Genomic DNA, 20192 nt, shown 5'->3' with positions numbered 1-20192 from the left:
TGTTTCAATGGTAGGGTTGCAAAGTGGCTGTCTTCAACTACAAAACAGTTGATTTTTCAGCTGCCACACTCTCATTCCATGTCATTGTGGGCTTGGATTTGTCTTATTTACCTGATCTTTCATAGCTTATTAGACAGATTTAACCTTTATACTGTGTAGTACAGCAGCAATTAGAAGCAAAGGATTAGAGACATATCTAATCCTTTAGATACACATCTCACAGCATCTTAAAAACATAGTGCTTAGTGAAAAAAAGTGAGAAACAATGAGATCTATAGCACCATGCCATTTATGTAAATTAAAAATACATGTTTTGTGAACTTATGGCCAGTGGGAGGAAGGCATAAGTTAGGGAGTTTGAAATGGACATGTATGCACTGCTTTATTTGAAAGGGATAACCAATAAGGACCTACTATATAGCACATGGGACTTATAGCACATGGGACTCTGCTGAATGTTATGTGGCAACCTGGATGGGAGGGGAGTTTGGGGGAGAACAGCTATATGTATATGTATGGCTGAGTCCCTTTGTTGTTCACCTGAAACTACCATAACATTGTTAATCAGCTATACCCCAATACAAAATAAAAAGGTAAAAAAGAATAATGGGTTAAAATGGCTGAACCCACGCAATAGTCACCTGGTAGCTGAGAAAATCAAACTGGTTGGAGTATCTTATGAGTTCAGTCTCTCAAGAGGCCGAGGTTTTGGTTGACTTTCTTCAGAAAGCCAAGTATTAAGTGTGTTCTTTGTAGTCAGTGCCTAAGAGGAGAAATGTAGCTAGGCATGTGGTAGCATCTCTGACTGATCTCTGAGCTGTTTGCCCTCCCTCTTCCCCTACTCATTTTCCTGGATGATGCCTCAGACCTCAAACTGTCTGGAATTCTAAGAAAATTTTAAGTCCAAGTGACTGCAACTAAACAATCTTAAACAGGGTAAAGTAGGTTCTAAACTCTTTTTACTCTGTGCTTTGGCAGGTTTTGAAACTCTGAATCTAACTCTGAGGTTTCAGAAGTGATTATTTGAGTGCTGGTCAGTTGAGGTTTTACTTGTCATCTTGCTGTTTTGCTAAGGGGACATTTGTTGCTTAATCATGTCACTCTTTTATTCAACAGATTATTTTTTAGTGCCATATTTGTCTCTGTGTTAGTTGCTGATCATATAGTGGAGAATGAAATATCCTTGGACTTTGTCCTTGTAAAGCGTAAGAACTGGTGTGGGAGACAGACATTAAGCAACTCAACAAACATAACTACAGACTGTGTTAAGTGCAGCGAGGAAAAGGAGAGGGTGCTTTCAGAGAAGAACTTTGTGATTTGCTTTGGATTGGTTCTCAGGGGAGGAATGTCTGTGTGGGTGGTTAAGTGGAACTCTGAAAGATAAGGAGTAGTTAGCCAATGAATTAGAGGGGTAATGGAAGGTCTAAGGCCTTTATCTCCTACAGATGTTGATTATTTTTATTCTAAAATGGGAGATTATATGCACTACTGAACTCTGCTGCTGCTAAGTCGCTTCAGTGGTGTCCGACTCTGTGCGACCCCATAGACGGCAGCCCACCAGGCTCCCCCGTCCCTGGGATTCTCCAGGCAAGAACACTGGAGTTTGTTGCCATTTCCTTCTCCAATGCATGAAAGTGAAAAGTGAAAGTGAAGTCACTCAATTGTGTCCGACTCTTTGCGACCCCATGGACTGCAGCCCACCAGGCTCCTCCGCCCATGGGATTTTCCAGGCAAGAGTACTGGAGTGGGGTGCCGTTGCCTTCTCTAGTTTACTACTATTCAGCATGTAAGATGGGTAGACGCCTGACACAAAATCTTGATTTCTTGAGTTAGTGTTGAGATTGTGTGGGAGGGAGGGTGTCTAGTTACCTGCCTTTAAGTGTGACAGATCAACATGAAATGAGCTAAGTGATTTTATTCAATGTATAATTATTGTGTATTTGCTTAGTATTTCTTTACCTTGTAACTCTTAATGCTGGCAATTTGAAGAACCTTTGGGTCTGTGAAGAAAGTAAAAACCAACACTGTTGGATGTTGTAAGGTTAAGAGAACACATGGCATGCCAAGAGAAGTTAAAAAGCAGCAGAACATTGAGGGAATAAGCTGGAAAGAACAAGGTAGTTGGTTATGGTTATATAATTTTAAGGTCTTGTCATAGTCTTACGCTTATATGTGACAATGTTATCCACACCAGTGGATTTTGAAATTTCTCTCAGATCAATTTGCTCTAATTTTATCTAAGGAGAATAATTTGGCTAACGATCAACGTGGGCGGCTTGCTGTATTTCATTAGAGTAGCAAGTGTGTGGGCTCAGGAAGTAGCCCGGAAGACAAGTTCTCCACACTTTGTGAAGTGCTTTTTCTATCTTTAAATCTTCTGAAAACCGCAGAAAGTTATACAATTTCTTTAGCTTAAATGTGTTAGAAAACTGCAAAAGGAAAAGGTAGAGCTGGTTATCCACTTAGTTTAGAGATGACTTTTAAAATAGGAAGTTAGTTTTTGTATATTATCTGTGATAAAGGCCAAAGGTATCTTGATTGTGTCAGTTCACGCTGAGTCATGTAGAGAATAGACAGTCAAAACCTTGAGGACTGTCTGACTTTGGTGAAAGGGACTGAAAAACAAAACAAGCCCAAGGAGAAGTGGGTCTTCAGTTTTCCCTTATATAGTCAGGATGATTTTTTTTTTTCTCCTTTATGCCTAAATAAAGAACAGATGATGACATAATTTTGCTTTGCTTCTCTAGTCAACAACCATTTCAAACTGCATTTGCCTTTCATATGGTTCTTTTTCTCAAAATGTTAATGTTTCAGCGAATTTTGGATGATTGCAAATGATTCTCTATATTTAGATAGGGCCTTTTCAGCTTATTTGATCAGAATTAAATATGTCTATGTAAATCCAATTGACAAAGCTTTGTTATTTTAGCAAAATATTATTAATGCTCCAAAGCAGAGATTTAAAAACTAAGATAAAATGTTATAATCTTAATGAAAGATAAAAATTCTTATTATCAATGCTTTCATTAAGGGATTCTCCCTTGAAAGGATATGATGTGATGATCATATTTTTGTCCACACTTTGTTTTCTACTTTATACTTGTGGGGATGACGCTGTAAGTTACACGGTAAAAAATAATGACCCTGTTAGAAGTATCCTTTTTAAAAACACCTAGGTCAGCTGATTAGAAAGTGTCATTGTATGCATTGTCTTTCCTCTGTACCATGGCCTAAACTGCATCGTCACAGCCTATTGTTTTCTTTACTGTTTTAACAGCAGCAAGTGGGAATGTACTGAAACACAGTTATGTTACAAATGCATTTAAAATCCAAGTTCATGGTTCTTAAAAATGTGAAATGACAATTTCATGTATTTTACAGAAAACGCATGTTTCAGAAGAGATGGGTGAAATTTGATGGCCTTAGCATTTCTTATTACAATAATGATAAGGTAAGTATATTTTACAGTTTTAAAGGATTGTCCTGTGTGTGCTGAATTTATTTCAATAAACTAAGCACATGATTTGGTCTTTAGGTGTTGGATTATCAAGATGAAAAGAATTTGCATAGGGTAGAACACTTAACTCTTTTCATAGGTTAACTTTTTCATGGTGCATAAAAACATGTATCTAACAATTATTTGTGGAGAATCTCCTACAAACTACTAGAATTGCTATAGATGATATACAGATATATAGGAAATTGCCTTCATTTTAGGTAGCACTAAGAATGTTTAGAAAACAATACCACAAAGGAGAAGTTACTTTGTTCTCTAGAAGGGCTATGAAGGAACCAAGGAATGCTTCTTGCATGAGATTTTTAATGGCCATGAATTTTGAAGAAAGGAGTTTGTACGTAGAGTAAACAGAAAGAGCAGGACTTGATAGCTGATAGAATGAGTTGCCCAGATTCTTTGATGGGAAAATAGTGTATGTGAGGGAGACTAATGGCTGATGAAGCTGAGAAGGTTGGGTCTGGAGTTCCAGCTCATTGAAAATCTTAAAGTGCTAGGGCTTAAAATGTATTCTTTAAGCAGTTGAATCTTAATGACATGTACTGTTTTCATCAGGTGCTTCTTCATTAGGTATGAGAATGTCTTTATTCTTAAGAGCTGTAGACGGAGATATTTTGGAGTGAAGTGTCATGAAACCTGAAAATGTCTCAAATTTACCTCTCTCTATATACTTTATATACATTTATATATCGTAGATGTATATGTATATGCACACATACATAGTTAGGTAAAACAAAAAAGTTGCAATGTTAACAAGTGTCAAATTGAGGTAGAGGTTATGAATGTTCATTGTACTAATCTTTCAACTTCTATGTGTTTGAAAGTTTCCTCAAATAAAAAGTTGGTACTGATAAATATAACTGATTTTTTTGTTAGATAAAATCATATAATTTTATAATCTTAACTTTACATTCTTTTAATATGTAAACAACAGTTAACCACATTCTCTTATTTAAAGTTTATAGTCTAACATCATCTTCTCATTAGCGATTTTTCACTGCCTTATATTGGTGTTATTTCTGGCTTGAACATTGAGGTAGATTCCTTTTCATATATCGATTCTTCGGTGCTACAGGATGAAGAGCATAAGCTTTTAGAAAGAAAGTAATACACCACTGCTGCTGCTGCTGCTGTTAAGTCGCTTCAGTCGTGTCCGACTCTGGACGACCCCATAGACGGCAGCCCACCAGGCTCCCCCGTCCCTGGGATTCTCCAGGCAAGAACACTGGAGTGGGTTGCCATTTCCTTCTCCAGTGCATGAAAGTGAAAAGTGAAAGTGAAGTCACTGAGTCGTGTCCAACTCTCAGTGACCCCATGGACTGCAGCCTACCAGGCTCCTCCGTCCATGAGATTTTCCAGGCAAGAGTACTGGAGTGGGGTGCCATTGCCTTCTCCAAGTAATACACATTGCATGCTAAAACACAAAGGCTAGTAGGAAGTGTAGAGAAGTGTTCATTGGTTTTACTTTGCAGGGATCACTATAAACCATCAAGTAGATTTAAACATACCTCTTTTAATGTTTGCAGGATGATGAGATGAATATTTGTAAATGCTAGTTTTCTACCTTAGCTGCTATTTTTAGTTTTGCTTGTTGATTTGAATATCCAGGCAATTTCTGTAACGTAGGGTGGTTATAATGTACTCTGTGTACCTGATGCAATCTCACCCCTGGTTTTCTTCATCACCTGTGCCCTTCTCTGATTTGCTTGAAATGAGGAAGTAAACTATTCAGAAGTGAGGCAGGCTTCCCTGTCATCAGGCTTATTATCCCCTTCTGGCGGAGAGAATGTCTAGTATCTCTGACCAACCAGATTCATTCTATCCTTTAAAAGCTCATCTCAACTGCATTGAGGAGATGAGCACCTACCCACCTTGATGCAATAAAGATGATGCAGCCTTGGCTTGAAATTGAGATAAAAAGTTTATGATAAAACAAATTATAGGGATTGCTATGGTGGTCCTGTGTTTTGGATTCCATGCTCTCAATGCCAAGGGCCTGGGCTTGATCCATGGTTGGGGAGCTAAGATCCTAAGCCGTGTGGTATGGCCAAAATCTCTCTATATATACATATACATATATGTATATGTATATGTGTATATATATATATTACAAATTCTTTAGCTTCACATTAAAATTTTTAAAAATGTTAAATTGTTTCCTATGGCATTTTGTTCCTTTGCTATTCAGATGATTGGTGTCATGTTGGCAAAAGAACCCCAAGACCACTAGATTAGGTGTTTCCTAAAAGGAGATGTAGTTTCTGTTGTGACCCTTCTGGCTGAAGGGCTGGATTGGTGGACTGGGAAGAGAGGACTGTAAGGCCAGTGGAAAGGGCACAGGTGGGGCCATAGCTGCCATCTCAGCTGGGTGTGGAGTTTTCATTGTCCTGAGCACCTATGAGTTGGGTCTTTCAGTGTTCTTTTTTTTTAGGAATCTATCTTTTCACTGTAGTGGCTGTTTGTTGCAGTGTGCGGGCTTCGCATTGTGATGGCTTCTCATGTTGTGGAGCATGGGCTCTAGGGCATGTGGGCTTCAGTAGTTGTGGCGCTTGGACTCACTAGTTGCAGCTCCAGGGCTCTTGAGCACAGGGTCACTAGCTGTGGCACATGAACTTAATTGCTCTGTGACATGTGAGATCTTCCTGGGCCAGGGATCAAATCCGTGTCTCCTGCATTGGCAGGCAGATTCTTGATCACTGAGCCACCAGGGAAGCCCCTTCCAGTGTTTAAATATACACTTGAGGGGCATGTGGCCGGGCTTTCAGGAGGTAGTTTGCAGAGTTGCCTATTCCCTTAGTTTTCTTCTGCTTTTCTCAGTGCCACTCAATCATGTCTCAGCAAGGCCTTTTCAATTGTATTACTGAAAATGGCATCATCCCAGCAGGTTTGATATCTTGTCACCTGCCAAGAGATCTGACTCACCCTCCTCTCACTCAGCTGTGGGCAGAATTGCCCTGTGGTCCTTTCATTGTCTGCAAGTGGTAGATAAATGACAAACTTGACCTAAATATCTGTGTGTGATAGGCTCCGGGGATGCTTTAGAATTTCTTTCCTCCAGGAAGATTTTACACTCTGAAAAACGCAGTCATTTTGAGCCTGGTGTCATTGAGTTTTCTTTTTTTTCCCCTCTGTATTGTCTTTATCATGTGCTGGAAGAGAAATGTAAAGTCACCTCTATAGTGTTAAAAAATTTCGAGATTGATCTTGATAATTCATAATAGTCATAAATGAGCCTTTAGAGAAACTGCAGCTTCCTAAAGTTCAAGTGACATAGTACTTTGCTTCTTAAGTACATTTTGATCACTTCTGGGGGAATCATTTTTCTATTACTCTTCTATAAGTACTGACCTGTTAAATAACATTATTGTAGATATGGGGGTGAGGAGTTATGTTTTTAAGGAATTAAAAAAAATTATCTGAAGAGATTTAGTGGAAGGGAAATCTCCTTTTAAAAATTCCTATGTGTTTCCCTACAATCCTGCTTGACTTTTCTCTACTGAAAAATTGGATAATGGTAAAATTTTATTCAACAAATAGTTAATTATCCCATTAGAGATACGTATTTCATAAACTCCTCTAATTCTTAGGCAAACTGCAACTTGAGAATGGACCACCTAGAAGTGATAAATGCTTTTGAATACTCTGAATTTTTCATTATCTGATCTCAGCCAGTACAAACTTACAGTCAGATAGACCCTTCCACTGTTCCAAGGGTGCTGGGCCCCTTCACATCTCTCAGGCTGCCTGACAGTGGAGAGATAGTCTCTCCCTCCTATCAGTTCCTAGAGCCCTTAGTAGTCCAGTACAGCTTGGTACCTGCCTGTATTTATTGAATTTTTCTTTGCTAAACTAGTCATGTCATGTCTGTCTGTGCAGGGACTTTTTTCAACAGTATCAGGGTACAGCTGTGAAAAACTTGGGCATATCTTTTCATGTAGTCTCACCTATTTGGTTTTGCTCTTCCCTCTGAATCCATTAGACATTACAGTCCATGAAAGTCCTGTGCAAACTTCAAGGCCCATCTTGTTCATCTTCATGAATCTTTCCTTTATTCTCTCCAACTATGGCATTTGAACAATAATATGCAGGAAAAGTGAGAAGGAACATAGCTGAAAGTAGGGAAGCAAATCAGGAGAGTGTGAAGTAAATCAGGCATTAATTTATCAGATGTAGGCTATATGGGCCAGTGGAAGTATTAAAAAATAAATTTAGAAAAATACTAAAAATGAGCTGAGTTTGTATAATTGTGATTGATTGGGCATAAGATTCATTCATTCAGAAAATATATAATACTGATTATGTGAAAGGTGATGAAGGAAATAGAACTATGATGCACAGTCAGTTTAGAAAGACTGTATTAATCAGATGATCACTAGTAAATATAAAGATCATCATTTAAATTAGAGTTAGTAATTGTTATAGAGGAAGAGCACAGGTACCTATTAAATTAAGGCTTTCTTCCTGGGTCAGGATGAAGGGCCTGAGAGAAAAGCCGAGTCGGAGGACTTTTTTCAGGAATATAAATTCCTTGGTGGCTCAGAGGTTAATGCGTCTGCCTGCAATGTGAGAGACCTGGGTTTGATCTCTGGATCAGGAAGATCCCCTGGAGAAGGATATGGCAACCCACTCCAGTATTCTTGCCTGGAGAATCCCATGGACGGAGGAGCTTGGTGGGCTACAGTCCACGGGGTCGCAAAGAGTCAGACACGACTGAGCGACTTCACTTTCATATGCTGAAACAGGAAAAGAAATGGAAGCAGTAAGTATGTGAAGATTCCTGTGTAAAGTGGTGCCTTGCAGAACAGAGTGTGTGGTGTCACTGGATTGAGCAGAACCATGATGTGTCAAGGAGCTTCAAGAAGGCTCATGTGACTAGAAAGAATCAGGAAGTGGCGGGGAGCAAGTTGACATTATAGCTGTAGGGGAGCAGAAGAGCAGCCCAAGTCAAAGGCTATTCTGTTGAAGACTGACCAAGAAGTGATATCTTAATAGACCATTATAGATGAAGATAATTCAGTTTTAGAGTTTGAGGTGCTTATGGGACAGTTAGAGGTACCATGGATGATGCAAAAATATGGGAGTGGAATGGATAGAAATAGACAAGGAATAGAGGAAGAGAGATTTTAGAATTCTCCTCATAAAACTGGTAGTTGAAATAGTAAGAAGGGATTTTTTTCCCTTAGGAAGAGAAGCTAAAACCCCTAAAATGGAAAATAAGGAGAAGAAAAATTTATTCTGTGAGTACTTATTCCTTGACATCCCTCTCCTTTTTGTAGGAAGTTACCTCCTCATATTCCTAAATCACAGTTCAAATACCTTCCTTGATTTTGGCTACTTCAGAGTACAAAGGAGCATCTTCAAGGCATTGTTATTGCAGATGGCATTAAAGATGATTAGGGTTTTGATGGATACGTGAAGTCAAGGATCGGGGATAGAGGAAGACAGTGGAGAGGAAACTGTCAAATAACTAAGAGGGAATACCAGGAGAATATAGTGTATGTCCTCAACTGGCAGAGGAGAAACCTCCCAGTAGACCCACCTTACTGCTCACAGCAGCCGTCTTTTACTCATCTGCTATGTATGGCTGGAGTTTGCTGCTGGGAGGAATATGAACATGACGCTTGTGCTCTGCATGGAATGACTTAGTACGTTCTTTGCCTAACCAGTTGTTTCAGGTCCTTGGGACTTGACTCAAAAGTAATGATTCCATGGCTGATGGAAGAGAATTGTAGAAGGAACCTTATTAAGCTCTCTTGACACCCAGGATATTTTGTAATGTGACCTTGATTTATATTTTCAGCCTCATCTATGTCCAGCTTCTTTTGATACTCAACACCTTTCATAATGTGGCCTTGATGGATGTTTTCTACTTCATCTCTTTTGATTCTACACTGCAGCTCCTCTTACTTCTCTACTCGACACCTCTATTACTCAATCTTTGCAGCCGGGATCCGCCACCGCCCCCCCCCCCCCACCCCCTCCTCACTTATCTATTTGGTTAACTTAAGGTTTCTTGAAGTCAGGTTCAGATGTCACTATTTCTGTGAAAATATGTCTGCTTTTTTGTAAGTAGAACTGAGAATTTTCATCTTTGTACTCTTTATTTCCAATAGTTTTTACTCACTTTTAAACTTGTCTCTCAGGTTAGTTTTTCTTTTGGCAGCTATTTGAATGTGAATGGAAAAGTACTCCTTGAATTTTTCTTTCCAACACAGGGCCCAGTCAATATTACATTGTTGGGAAGTAGTTGAAATTGTGGGATGATTATTATGCCAAATGGTTTAGGATGGTCCAGGAAAGCACAGACTGAGAAAGTCATTGAGAGTCTTAGGAATGACCTTCAAAACTGTAATGTGTATATACCTATTGCAAACAGCTGAATCCGTATCTTTTTATTCTTTAGCCCCTGGAGACTAAAAAGTGATGCAGTGTGAGATTAAGATCTTCATCATCAGAGCGTTGAATAATAGGGTTAATTGATAGAATCCAGTAGTCTGGTTTCTTAGATAATATTCTTGCTTATAGTGTGTAGCAAGTGGTTTTGAAATGGTTCAGTTACAGTACCTGTAATGGCCAGCAGATGCCTGCAAACACCATAAAATCATTTTGACCAGACTGTTCTCAAAGAACATACTGCTGTTTTTCAGAACGATGTATTGCTATTCTAGAATGGTTGGTTGTAATGTGATTCATTGCCTAATTGCAGATGAAGAGAAAATTGAAAAGACATCTCACTTGGAAGAGACACTTAATATTTTCCTTTCTGGGAAATATTTGTATGTGATTTTTAAAAATTTAGATTGAGATTATGAAAGAGCAGCACTTATAAATACCATGCCATTCTATTTTTGATCAAGGGAATGTTATCTTAATGTGTCTTCTCTGTGTATCTTTTCCTCTACCCAATACAGGAGAAGTATTCAAAAGGAATAATTCCCCTTTCTGCTATATCTACGGTACGAGTTCAAGGAGACAACAAATTTGAAGTTGTTACAACACAAAGAACTTTTGTTTTTAGAGTAGAAAAAGAAGGTAAGAGTCTTTTTTATCCTTATAAAAATGTTCACATGAATTTCTTCCCAGTCAGAAATTTAATGAACAAGCTAGAAATGGCAGGCAATCTTTAAATATGTTGTTTTTAAATAATTTACATTGTCTATTAGTTTTTGAAGGCTGTAATATCAAAACATAAGATGACAAGTCAGTGTTGTTTGTTCACTGTTCTTTCATGCGACAAATGTTTAGGGTAGATCTACTGAGTGCCAAGCACTCTTCTAAATTTGGGGTATATAGCAATGAAAAAAGTAGACAAAAATCTCTGCTTTTATGGAGCTAACTTTTAGCTGTTGATAATGCAAAGTAGTTATTTAAGGTGGAAAACAACAATTGAAAGATTGGTTTTATAAACTTTATCTGTGGCTGATTTTAACTGAACATGTAGGAATAGTAACCATTCTAATACAGATTTTGGAGCATCTTTTCTATTCCTTGAGTTCCCCCCCGCTCCCCCCACCGTGTATCATCCTATGGGTCAGTTGATGGCTAAAATTGATCTAAAAATGACATGTGGTTTGTGGATGGAGTCTTTTCTTTTTTGGAAGGGTGCAGGAGAGGTAGAGATAGGGGAGTTGAAAGTTCTCTGTTGTAACTTTGACTGTCAATATATCAGTACAATAAACCTCACTGCTCTTAAATAATATAGATAAGGCCATCTTCATTACCTAAAGCATTAGATTTTAAAGCCTTTTTTCATTTTAATGTAGATAATAACTTGATTTTTTAAAAGTACTTCTTGGTACTTAACTATTTGAATATTGGTGACCTGGAAAAATTACTGAATATGTGGTATTTGCTAAAAGCTTCATTTTCAAAATAGTCTTATGAGGTTCGTAGGTATTACAGTTAGCATCCTATTTTATTGTTCTTTATTATAAAGAACAATACTAGCTATTATGGGACAATATTCATCTCTTATAAATTGGTAGATTCCTTGAACATATGTCAATGCATGGCATATAGAACACATTCAGTAAATATTATATGTCACTGAAAAGCTTCCATTATTACTTTAGATATTCAGTAAATGGATATGTCCCAATGCTGTTCACACTGGAGCCACATTTTTTCAGACCGTGAGTCACTCACTTCCATTTATGAGATCAACTTAGTGGTTTCAGATGGTGTCCCCCAAAGCCCCCCAAACAAAAACCAAACAAACATAGAATAGAGTAAGGAGTATCAAAGTGCAGTGCCTACTGCAAGGGTATCATACTGTGAAACATACGTGAATATATGTATCACACTGTGTATTGTAAATAATGCCCAGGCGTAATGTAAAAGTGTTTCTCACTTGATCTTTAAAAAAAAAGTCACAAACTATTGCCTGGAGTCAAGGTTGGCAAGCTGGCCTGTAACCTAAATCTGGCTCACTGCTTGTATTTGTAAATACTATCTTACTAGTCCCCAGACCGGAGAAGGCAATGGCAACTCACTCCAACGTTCTTGCCTGGAGAATCCCAGGGATGGGGGAGCCTGGTGAGCTGCCATATATGGGGTCGCACAGAGTCGGACACGACTGAAGCGACTTAGCAGTAGCAGCAGCAGTCCCCGGACACTTTAATTCATTTACATGTTGCTTGCCTTATGGCTCCTTCTGTGCTGCAGTGGCAGCGTTGAGTAATTGCTGTAAACTGTCTGGCCAGGAAAGCCTAGGAAATTTACTCTCTGACCCTTTACAGAAAGTTTGCCAACCCCTGTCCTAGAGTATTTGAGACAGACATATGTATTGTGACTCATTGCCTGAAATTCAGAAAGTCTTCTACAGTTGTGATACTCAATATGAGAAATATATTTGGTATCACAGTTTCTCTGTTTCTGTATTTTCTTAAAACACACGACATTGCTCCTGTCAACTGGCTATCAGAATGGTCTATCCTTATGTTCTGGCCTCCACTGGCCGAGCTAAATGCTTATTTCTTTGAGGTGCTTATCCTCTTCCCCTTGGCTTCTTGTAGTAAAATTCACATATGCCATAGAGTCTGCATTTTAAGATAGATGTACTAAATAAAACTTCAACTTGTGTGAAAATCTGTTTAGCCATATTTACTTGTGGCAGTTAAAAATTAAACAGACACATTTTATTGAAATAAAATGTATCAACCCACACATGTTTAAAAGTAACATGTTTACAATGGACCAATAAATCCCTCTGTGGTATGGAGTTCATCTTTATGATGTAAGCTTAGTATAAGAATTTCATGAACTTTGGTATGAATTTTTGTGTGTTGAATATGACTTAGGTCTTTTAAGACTTAGGTCTTTAATTTTTAAAACCATGAAAATACTGCTTCAGTGAAAACAGACTATCCACATAGAATTACTATGTTATTTTCATTAAAAGTTGTTTTTACATAGTAACAGCTCACATTTTTAAAAGATAAGTGTAGATATATGTATATATATATAAATAGCACATGTGTCTATATATTTACTAGGGAACCTTCAGCAAGATGCTGAATGTGTTTTTATTAAGTGTTTGTCTTTTTGTCCTCCTTCCATGTATACAAATGCTTGATTATTTTTTATTTGGTGGAAAATGAGAAATCAATCATAGTTGCTTATGAAAAACTTTGCTTCAGTCTTATTAAGAAGCAAAATCAAAGTTTAGGACAGAAAGGGGCAGTAGTTTGACATCTAACAGAGATGAATTCTTTATTTTTGGTGAAAAGATTCTGAGTGACCTATATACACAGCTCCCTTTATCTCCCCTGAAACCAGTGTCACGATTTCTAAACTCCCACGTCACCCACTGGCATTGCTAAGAGAAGATTACAATTTGGCAGCTTTTCCCCACAGATTTTCTAAGGTTTCAATTCCCCTGGGTTTCCTAGTGAAGTGTTATTTTCTTAGCTGCAAGTTAATTTTATTGAAATTATAACATCTGGAATTCTCTTCCTCAACCTAGAAAATTTAGTCTGATTCCTTTCCTCCTCAAGCAGGACTGCTGGAATTGCTCAGAGGATTGTAACAGCTAATGATCCTTCAGTTAATATGTATTCCCTTGACACCTGTGGTAACACAGGTGTTGTGTTACTTTAAGAAACCGGTGATATTTTCAGTGGGTAGTTCTTATAATTAGAAGAAAGTTTAAGAATTCTGAGTGGTCCAAAAATAAACTCAAAACGGCTTAAAGACTTAAACATAAGACATGACACCATAAAACTTCTAGAGGAGAACATCAGCAAAACTTTCTCAGACATAAATCATGCCTGTGTTTTCTTAGGTTAGTTTCTCAAGGAAATAGAGATAAAAGCAAAAATAAACAAATGGAACCTAATCCAATTTACAGGCTTTTGCATAGTATAGGAAACCATTAAAAAAAAAAAAAACAACTATAAATGGGAGAAAGTATTTGCAAATAATCTGACTGACAAAGGCTCAATCTCCAAAATACACAAACAGCTCATACAACTTAACAACAACAAAAAAACCCACTCAAAAAATGAGCAGAAGACCTTAATAGACATTTCTCCAGAGAAAACATACAGATGGCCAGGAGGCACAGGAAAAGATGTTCAACATCACTAACTATTAGAGAAATGCAAATCAAAACTACTTTGAGACACCACCTCACACCCATCAGAAGAGCCATCGTTAAAAAGTCTACAAATAACAAATGCTGGAGAGGATGTGGAGGAAAGGGAACCCTTCTACATTGTTGGTGGGACTGTGCATTGGTGCAGCCACTATGGAAAGCAATACAGAAGTTCCTCAGAAATCTAGAACTACCATATGACCCAGCAGTGCCACTTCTGGGAATATACCTGGACAAATCCATAATTCAAACAGATACATGCATCCCAGTGTTCATAGCAGCACTAGTCACAATAGTCAAAGCATGAAAACAACCTGAATGTCTCTCAACAGAGGAGTGGGTAAAGAAGATGCGGTGCACACATACAGTAGAATACAACTCAGCCATAAAAAAGAATGAAATGATGCCATTTGCAGCAACATGAGACTATCATACTAAGTGACAAAAGTCAGAAAGACAAAGGCAAATACAATACGTCGCTTATATGTGGAATCTAAAATATGGTGCAAATGAACTTGTCTATAAAACATAAGTAGACTCAGATGTAGAGATCAGACTTGTGGTTACTAAGGGGTAGAGAGGGTGAGGAGTAGACTGGGAGTTTGGGGTTAGTAGATGCAGACTATTACATTTAGAATGGATAAGCAATAAAGTCCTATATAGCACAGGGAGCTATCTCCAGTCTCCTGGGATAGACTGTAGCAGAAAAGAATATTTTAAAAAATGAATGTATATATATCTATAACTGAATCGTTTTGTTACACGGCAGAAATTGGCACAACATTGTAAATCAACTATAGTTCAATTAAAAAAAAAATTGAGTAGTCATTCCGTTTCAAGGACCATTTTCGGTACTGCCCCTTAATTGCAGATTCCATGTTTTGTGTCCACCTTAATTCTGTTTCTGTACAGCATCATACAGCCCTCTAGTGGCAGCTGTGAAACTGCAAAACTAAATTTTTTTTTTTTTTTTAAGGAACACTTGGGAATTTGGGATGAGAAGCATATAAATTTTCTTTACCTGTTTTGGGCAAACAGACTTACCTGTTTTGAAATCTCCCTTGTTTTCAGAAGCAAGGCATGGAGCACTTGTCATCTGGAGGAAGAACTAGAGGAGTGAAAGTTCTCTTTGGTGTACTTTGATTGCCGGTCATAATATAATAGACCTCAAACTTTGGGATCACTGTTGAACCTTTTCCTACCCTATTTGCATCCAGGCCAGATTCGGCAAATCTTAACAGTTTGCGTTTGGAAATATGCCTGGGTTCTAACCGGTTCTCGGCACCTCCACCATTCTCGCTCTCCCACAAACCACCTTTTTGTGGGATGACTGTCATAACCTCCCATGATCAGCAGCAGCCATATTTTCATTATGGTTGTCCGATCCTCTAGCGAGGAAATCAGGCCCTGTCTCCCACTTCAGATGCTCTGTTGTCTTTCTAGCTCACCGAGAGTGAAGTCGCTGTGAGGTCCAGAAGCCCATGCAGGGTCTCTCCTGTCTTTGATTTGTCCATGCTCACCCTCACGCACCATGCTGCAACTACAGGGGCCTCTTGGCCTGTGAACATGCCAAACCTATGGTTGCCTTGGCACTTGCTGCTTTCTGTGTCCTGAACATTCTTTCTCCAGTCATCCTCCCCCTTGCCTTTAGGCTTTTGCAAAATCATCGCCTTCTTCCTGAGCTTTTTTCTGTTATCCTACATAGAATAGTACTTTCTGTGCCCTTCTTCCTGTGCTGTATTCTATCCCATTGCATTGTCAGCGTGTCATATATATCTGTGTTTTATTGCCTGCCTTCTTTCACAAGAATGTAAACTTCTGGAGAGTAAGGCCAGGATCTGTCTTGTTCACTGCTTCATTCCTGGTATTCAGAATAGGGCTTAGAGCATAGCTGGAACTAAGTGGACATGCATATGAATGAATCATTACCATTACGAATAACCATAGTATGTAATAATTCTTTGTCTAATATTGATCATGGGTTACACTGAGGAATCTTTAGTTAGATTATATCAAAACTTAAGAGTACATATGAATTTTGTTCAATTCTTTTATTCATGTTTTACATGGCCCTTGTGTGGCAATCCCTTATGTAATCAGTCCTATTTTGCTAATGAATGTGTCTACTGCTAAATCCAGTAGAGTCTAGAGGATGCTAAGTATCCTCTGTTGATTTTTTTTTAACCTTTTTTTGTGTACTTTGAGTTGACATTCCAGAAAACCTTAACTAGCTTGAGGTTTGAGGGGATCACTTATGGTTTTTATTTATATTCTAGCATAATCACAAGAAAGTGGCAATTTTGTTTTCTGTATCCTTTTTTTTGTTTTTCCTTTTTCCAACCTAAAATGCTCTATTCGGAGTGAAGCCATGTCCCAGTCAGAGCATATTCTCAGAGGGAATAATGCTTAGCACATGCTAATAAGATCAAGATAGACACTCAAAAAACATTTGTTTTTAGAAAGAATAAAAGTACCTTAGTTTGAATAGTAGGCAGAATCCAGCACAGTATACAGGTTTGCCTGTGCCCAAAGGGAAATTATTATTTGTTTTGGGATGCTGTGACTTGTCAAAGCATATTCCCCATGTCCAAGTGTGCACACTTTGCAAATACCAATGACACTTGTAATCTCTTTTATTGTGTTTGAATTGCCTGTCTCACTGTTTATCTCCTTTGGCATGGGTTATTAAGTATAAACTGCACATTAGTATTCAGTCCTGTTCTTCATGATTGTTACTTCCTATTAGCAAGTGAGAACCTCAGTAGCTAGAGAATTCTTCTAGGCTATAAGGGCACCATTTGTTGAGATGGAGTCATACTATACTTAAGACTAACAGTTAATGCAGTTGCCAATTTCAAATTATTTCCTGATAAACTGAGATATCCGCTAATAGTAGTCTGAAAACCAAAATCACTTTGGCCCAGTTTGTTAAATTATGGTCTACATTTCAAAGTCTATGATTTGTGTGGATTAGCATAAATAAACAAACAGAAAACATTATATACCATTTACTTGGCAGGAATATCTGTGTGTACTTAATGATCACAAATAATCACCAAGTGGAAAGTTTGTTGCTGTTACTGAAAATGTAACACATTATCCCAGAGCAGTCTATCTGTGCAGATGTAAAATGTAGAATAGGGCTTCTCAAGTGGCTCAGTGCTGAAGAATCCTCCTGCCAGTGTAGGAGATGTGGGTTCGATCCCTGGGTTGGGAAGATCCCTTGGAGAAGAAAATGGCAACCCACTCCAGTATTCTTGCTTGGGAAATCCCATAAACAGAGGAGCCTGTCGGGCTACATTCCATGGGGTCCCAAAATGTCAGGCACAATTTAGTGACTAAACAATAACAAAATGTATTGGCTTAGTTTCCTGAATATTTTCATGTCTTTTACTTAATAATGAGGCTGGAGAAACTTGAGTGCTGATACATAGGAATAAGCACTGTTATTTGGGGATTATGTAATACCTGCAATAAAATATCATTAAATGAGTTTTTAATAAATACTTTGGCCTTGGTCATTAAAGACACAACTAAATAGCTTTGGTAGTTTTGAAGGTGAGCAAGAATGAAGATACTTTAAAAATTAAGACATGTATTACAAAATAACTGGGGATCCATGTTGAAATGTAAGTAAGTCTAATATGGAGACTTAATTTCAATCTACAATGACATTATCTCTAACCAGACCTGTCTTAAAAGGATCTGAGATACCAGGCAGCTTCCCAAACTTGGGTCCACCTTACTCTTTCCTTCTCAAAAATTTTTCCTACCTGGAATTCAGTCTGTCTGTCTGTCTGTTTTCCTTTTCACCTTGGTAAAGCCACTTTTACATTTTTTTTTCCCCTGGCCCATTTTCCATCCTCCTAGAATCAGTTATACCTCAAGTATATGCCATTTCTTCTCCTTTTAGATTAAACACTTATCCACAATCATGAGTATTCTCTTGCATGGATTGCCTTTACTTACGCCTAGATGCTCATGCTAGGGTGCTGAAAACCTCAGGTGGTTCTGTTAATAGAACCTTCTATTTTCTTTGGTAGATTCATGATTCCAAACTACCTTTTATTCTGAGTAATTCATTTTTTGATGAACACCTGTCAAACATACTCAAACATATTCAGAACCACAGCTGTTTTTTCCATTTTCATTGTACTTTAAGTCTCTGTTGCCTTATTCCTGATCTCCTGCCTTCCAGTTTGTTCTGTCATCATCCTAATCTGTCCCTTTCTTGGTAAGAATTCTGAGATGGTTTTCTTTTGCTTCCATAATAAAGACCAAATTCCTTATCCTAGGCACTATAGGATCTCCAGCCATATTTCCCATCACTTCTTTGTGAGTTCAAAATTGTAAATTTACTTATTTATAATAGTCCCCTGAGCAGATGTTCGTTGTTTGTTTCCTCTGCTTAAAATACTGTTTTGCTTGTTTTCTTCCAAACTCCAGTTGGTTTTTTTTTTTAAATTCTTCCTCATCCTCAAGACCTCACACAAATATCCTTTTTTTTCTGCCCCTTATAGTGTCAAGAACAATGTCTGAGACTTAAAACATTTGATTCTCCTAATCTTAATACTAACTTGCTATATGACCTTCAGCAAATCCCTCACCTCCGTTGAGTTGATTCATATATAACTTGATACCATTCGTATGACACTTACAGTATTCTGTGTTCTAGTATGTGTTCATATCTAACTTGACTTACAACTTTGATTGCTCTCCGGGGCCTGGATTGAATTCCTTTGTCTGTAACACAATATGCTGTAGTTGAAGGTCATGTAGTTTCTGTGGAAGGAGCGAGAGAACAAGTTTTAACAGATGAGATGCTATTGTTAGTGAAAGGTATGAGTGAACATCAAGACAAGCGCACTCTTGAGTCGGTTCCAAATGCCTGCTACAAAGCAAGCTTTTCTGGATATTTTAGTAACTGTATTGCTGGGTACAATCTGTTACCTGTTCAGCAGCCGTATTACTTTTTTATATTAAAAAAGACAATCCAGTCTCATGAGTAATCTAACAATGCTGCGTAGAGGATATGCATCATCTGGAGATCTTAAAATGAAGATTCTGATTCATCCATTCAGGAGGAGGGCCGGAATTTTGCATTTCTATTCAACTTCCAGGTGAAGCCAGTGATGTTGGTTACAGGACAACTGCGTACTGTCGGCCCTCTGTAACCTTGGGTCCCACAGCAAGGATGTTTTTGATCCTTGGTTGCTGGAATCTGTAGTTGGTGAACTTGGGGATGCACGGGGCTCGCTGTTATGAACTTGAGCATCTATGGAGTTAGGTATCCCGTGGGGGGTCCTGAAACCAGGTGCCTATGAATACCGAGGAATGGCTAATAACCTAACAGAATTGGGCTGTTGCCCTGCCAACAGTAGCATTTAGATGGTGGTTCTGGGGAAGGATCTGTAAATGATCTATTTCAGAGAAAGTCAGTCTTTTTCCACATTTCTATGTGTTTATAGCTTATTAAGCATGGGTGTATATTTTCTCCTGTTTTTGTTTTCAGAGGAAAGAAATGACTGGATCAGCCTACTATTAAATGCACTGAAGTTACAAGCCCTTTCTTCACAGTCTCAAGCTGCTGTTGCACCTGAGAAATGTGGATATCTTGAACTGAGAGGCTATAAAGCTAAAATTTTTACTGTGTTAAGTGGAAACAGCGTGTGGCTTTGCAAAAATGAACAGGTGAGCCACGTTACGGTGATTGCAGATTGTGGTTCCTCACAAAGATGACAAACTACAGTTACGGCCATGCTTTGTTTGACTTATTAGTGTTTTACTGATGGAGGTTTGCTATGCTTTCTGTACTCCGTTAAATGTAACCAAGAGTTGCTCTGTTGAATTTTCTCAGCTCCACTAGCAGCAGGAAGATAATCTACATCAAATTTGAGACTAGACATCACTCGTTGAAAGAACTGAGGAAATAGAGTCAATGAAAATTGAGTTTTGAAAAGTATTCTTGAGCTGAAGTGACGTTACAAAACTACATGAGAGAATAATTAAGAACCAGTTAACCACTATAGCTGCTGAAGACATAGACCTTGTTCTGTGCCTGTTGTAATTCTTTTGTTTTGTGAC

General features: G+C 38.1%; 1 protein-coding gene across 13 annotated transcripts in view; it reads left to right on the top strand.

The window, feature by feature from the left end:
• The window catches only part of ARAP2 (ArfGAP with RhoGAP domain, ankyrin repeat and PH domain 2), a 198264-nt gene that overhangs the window by 40712 nt on the left and 137360 nt on the right, over nucleotides 1-20192 (top strand). For 7 of the 13 annotated variants that reach the window (XM_060417574.1, XM_060417573.1, XM_060417567.1 and 4 more), the window contains 4 exons: nucleotides 3382-3451; nucleotides 8698-8751; nucleotides 10426-10546; nucleotides 19621-19799. In XM_060417574.1, coding sequence (XP_060273557.1) covers nucleotides 3382-3451; nucleotides 8698-8751; nucleotides 10426-10546; nucleotides 19621-19799 — 424 coding nt within the window. The remainder of the gene's footprint in view (nucleotides 1-3381; nucleotides 3452-8697; nucleotides 8752-10425; nucleotides 10547-19620; nucleotides 19800-20192) is intronic. The other 6 variants (XM_027970922.2, XM_015096434.3, XM_060417576.1 and 3 more) reach the window with 1 other exon arrangement.

The sequence above is a fragment of the Ovis aries genome, chromosome 6 (genome assembly GCF_016772045.2).
Source record: "Ovis aries strain OAR_USU_Benz2616 breed Rambouillet chromosome 6, ARS-UI_Ramb_v3.0, whole genome shotgun sequence".
In the NCBI taxonomy this organism is placed as follows: Eukaryota; Metazoa; Chordata; class Mammalia; order Artiodactyla; family Bovidae; genus Ovis; species Ovis aries.
The sequence above is the reverse complement of the archived record's forward strand: the minus strand, read 5'-3'. Positions and strand labels throughout refer to the sequence as shown.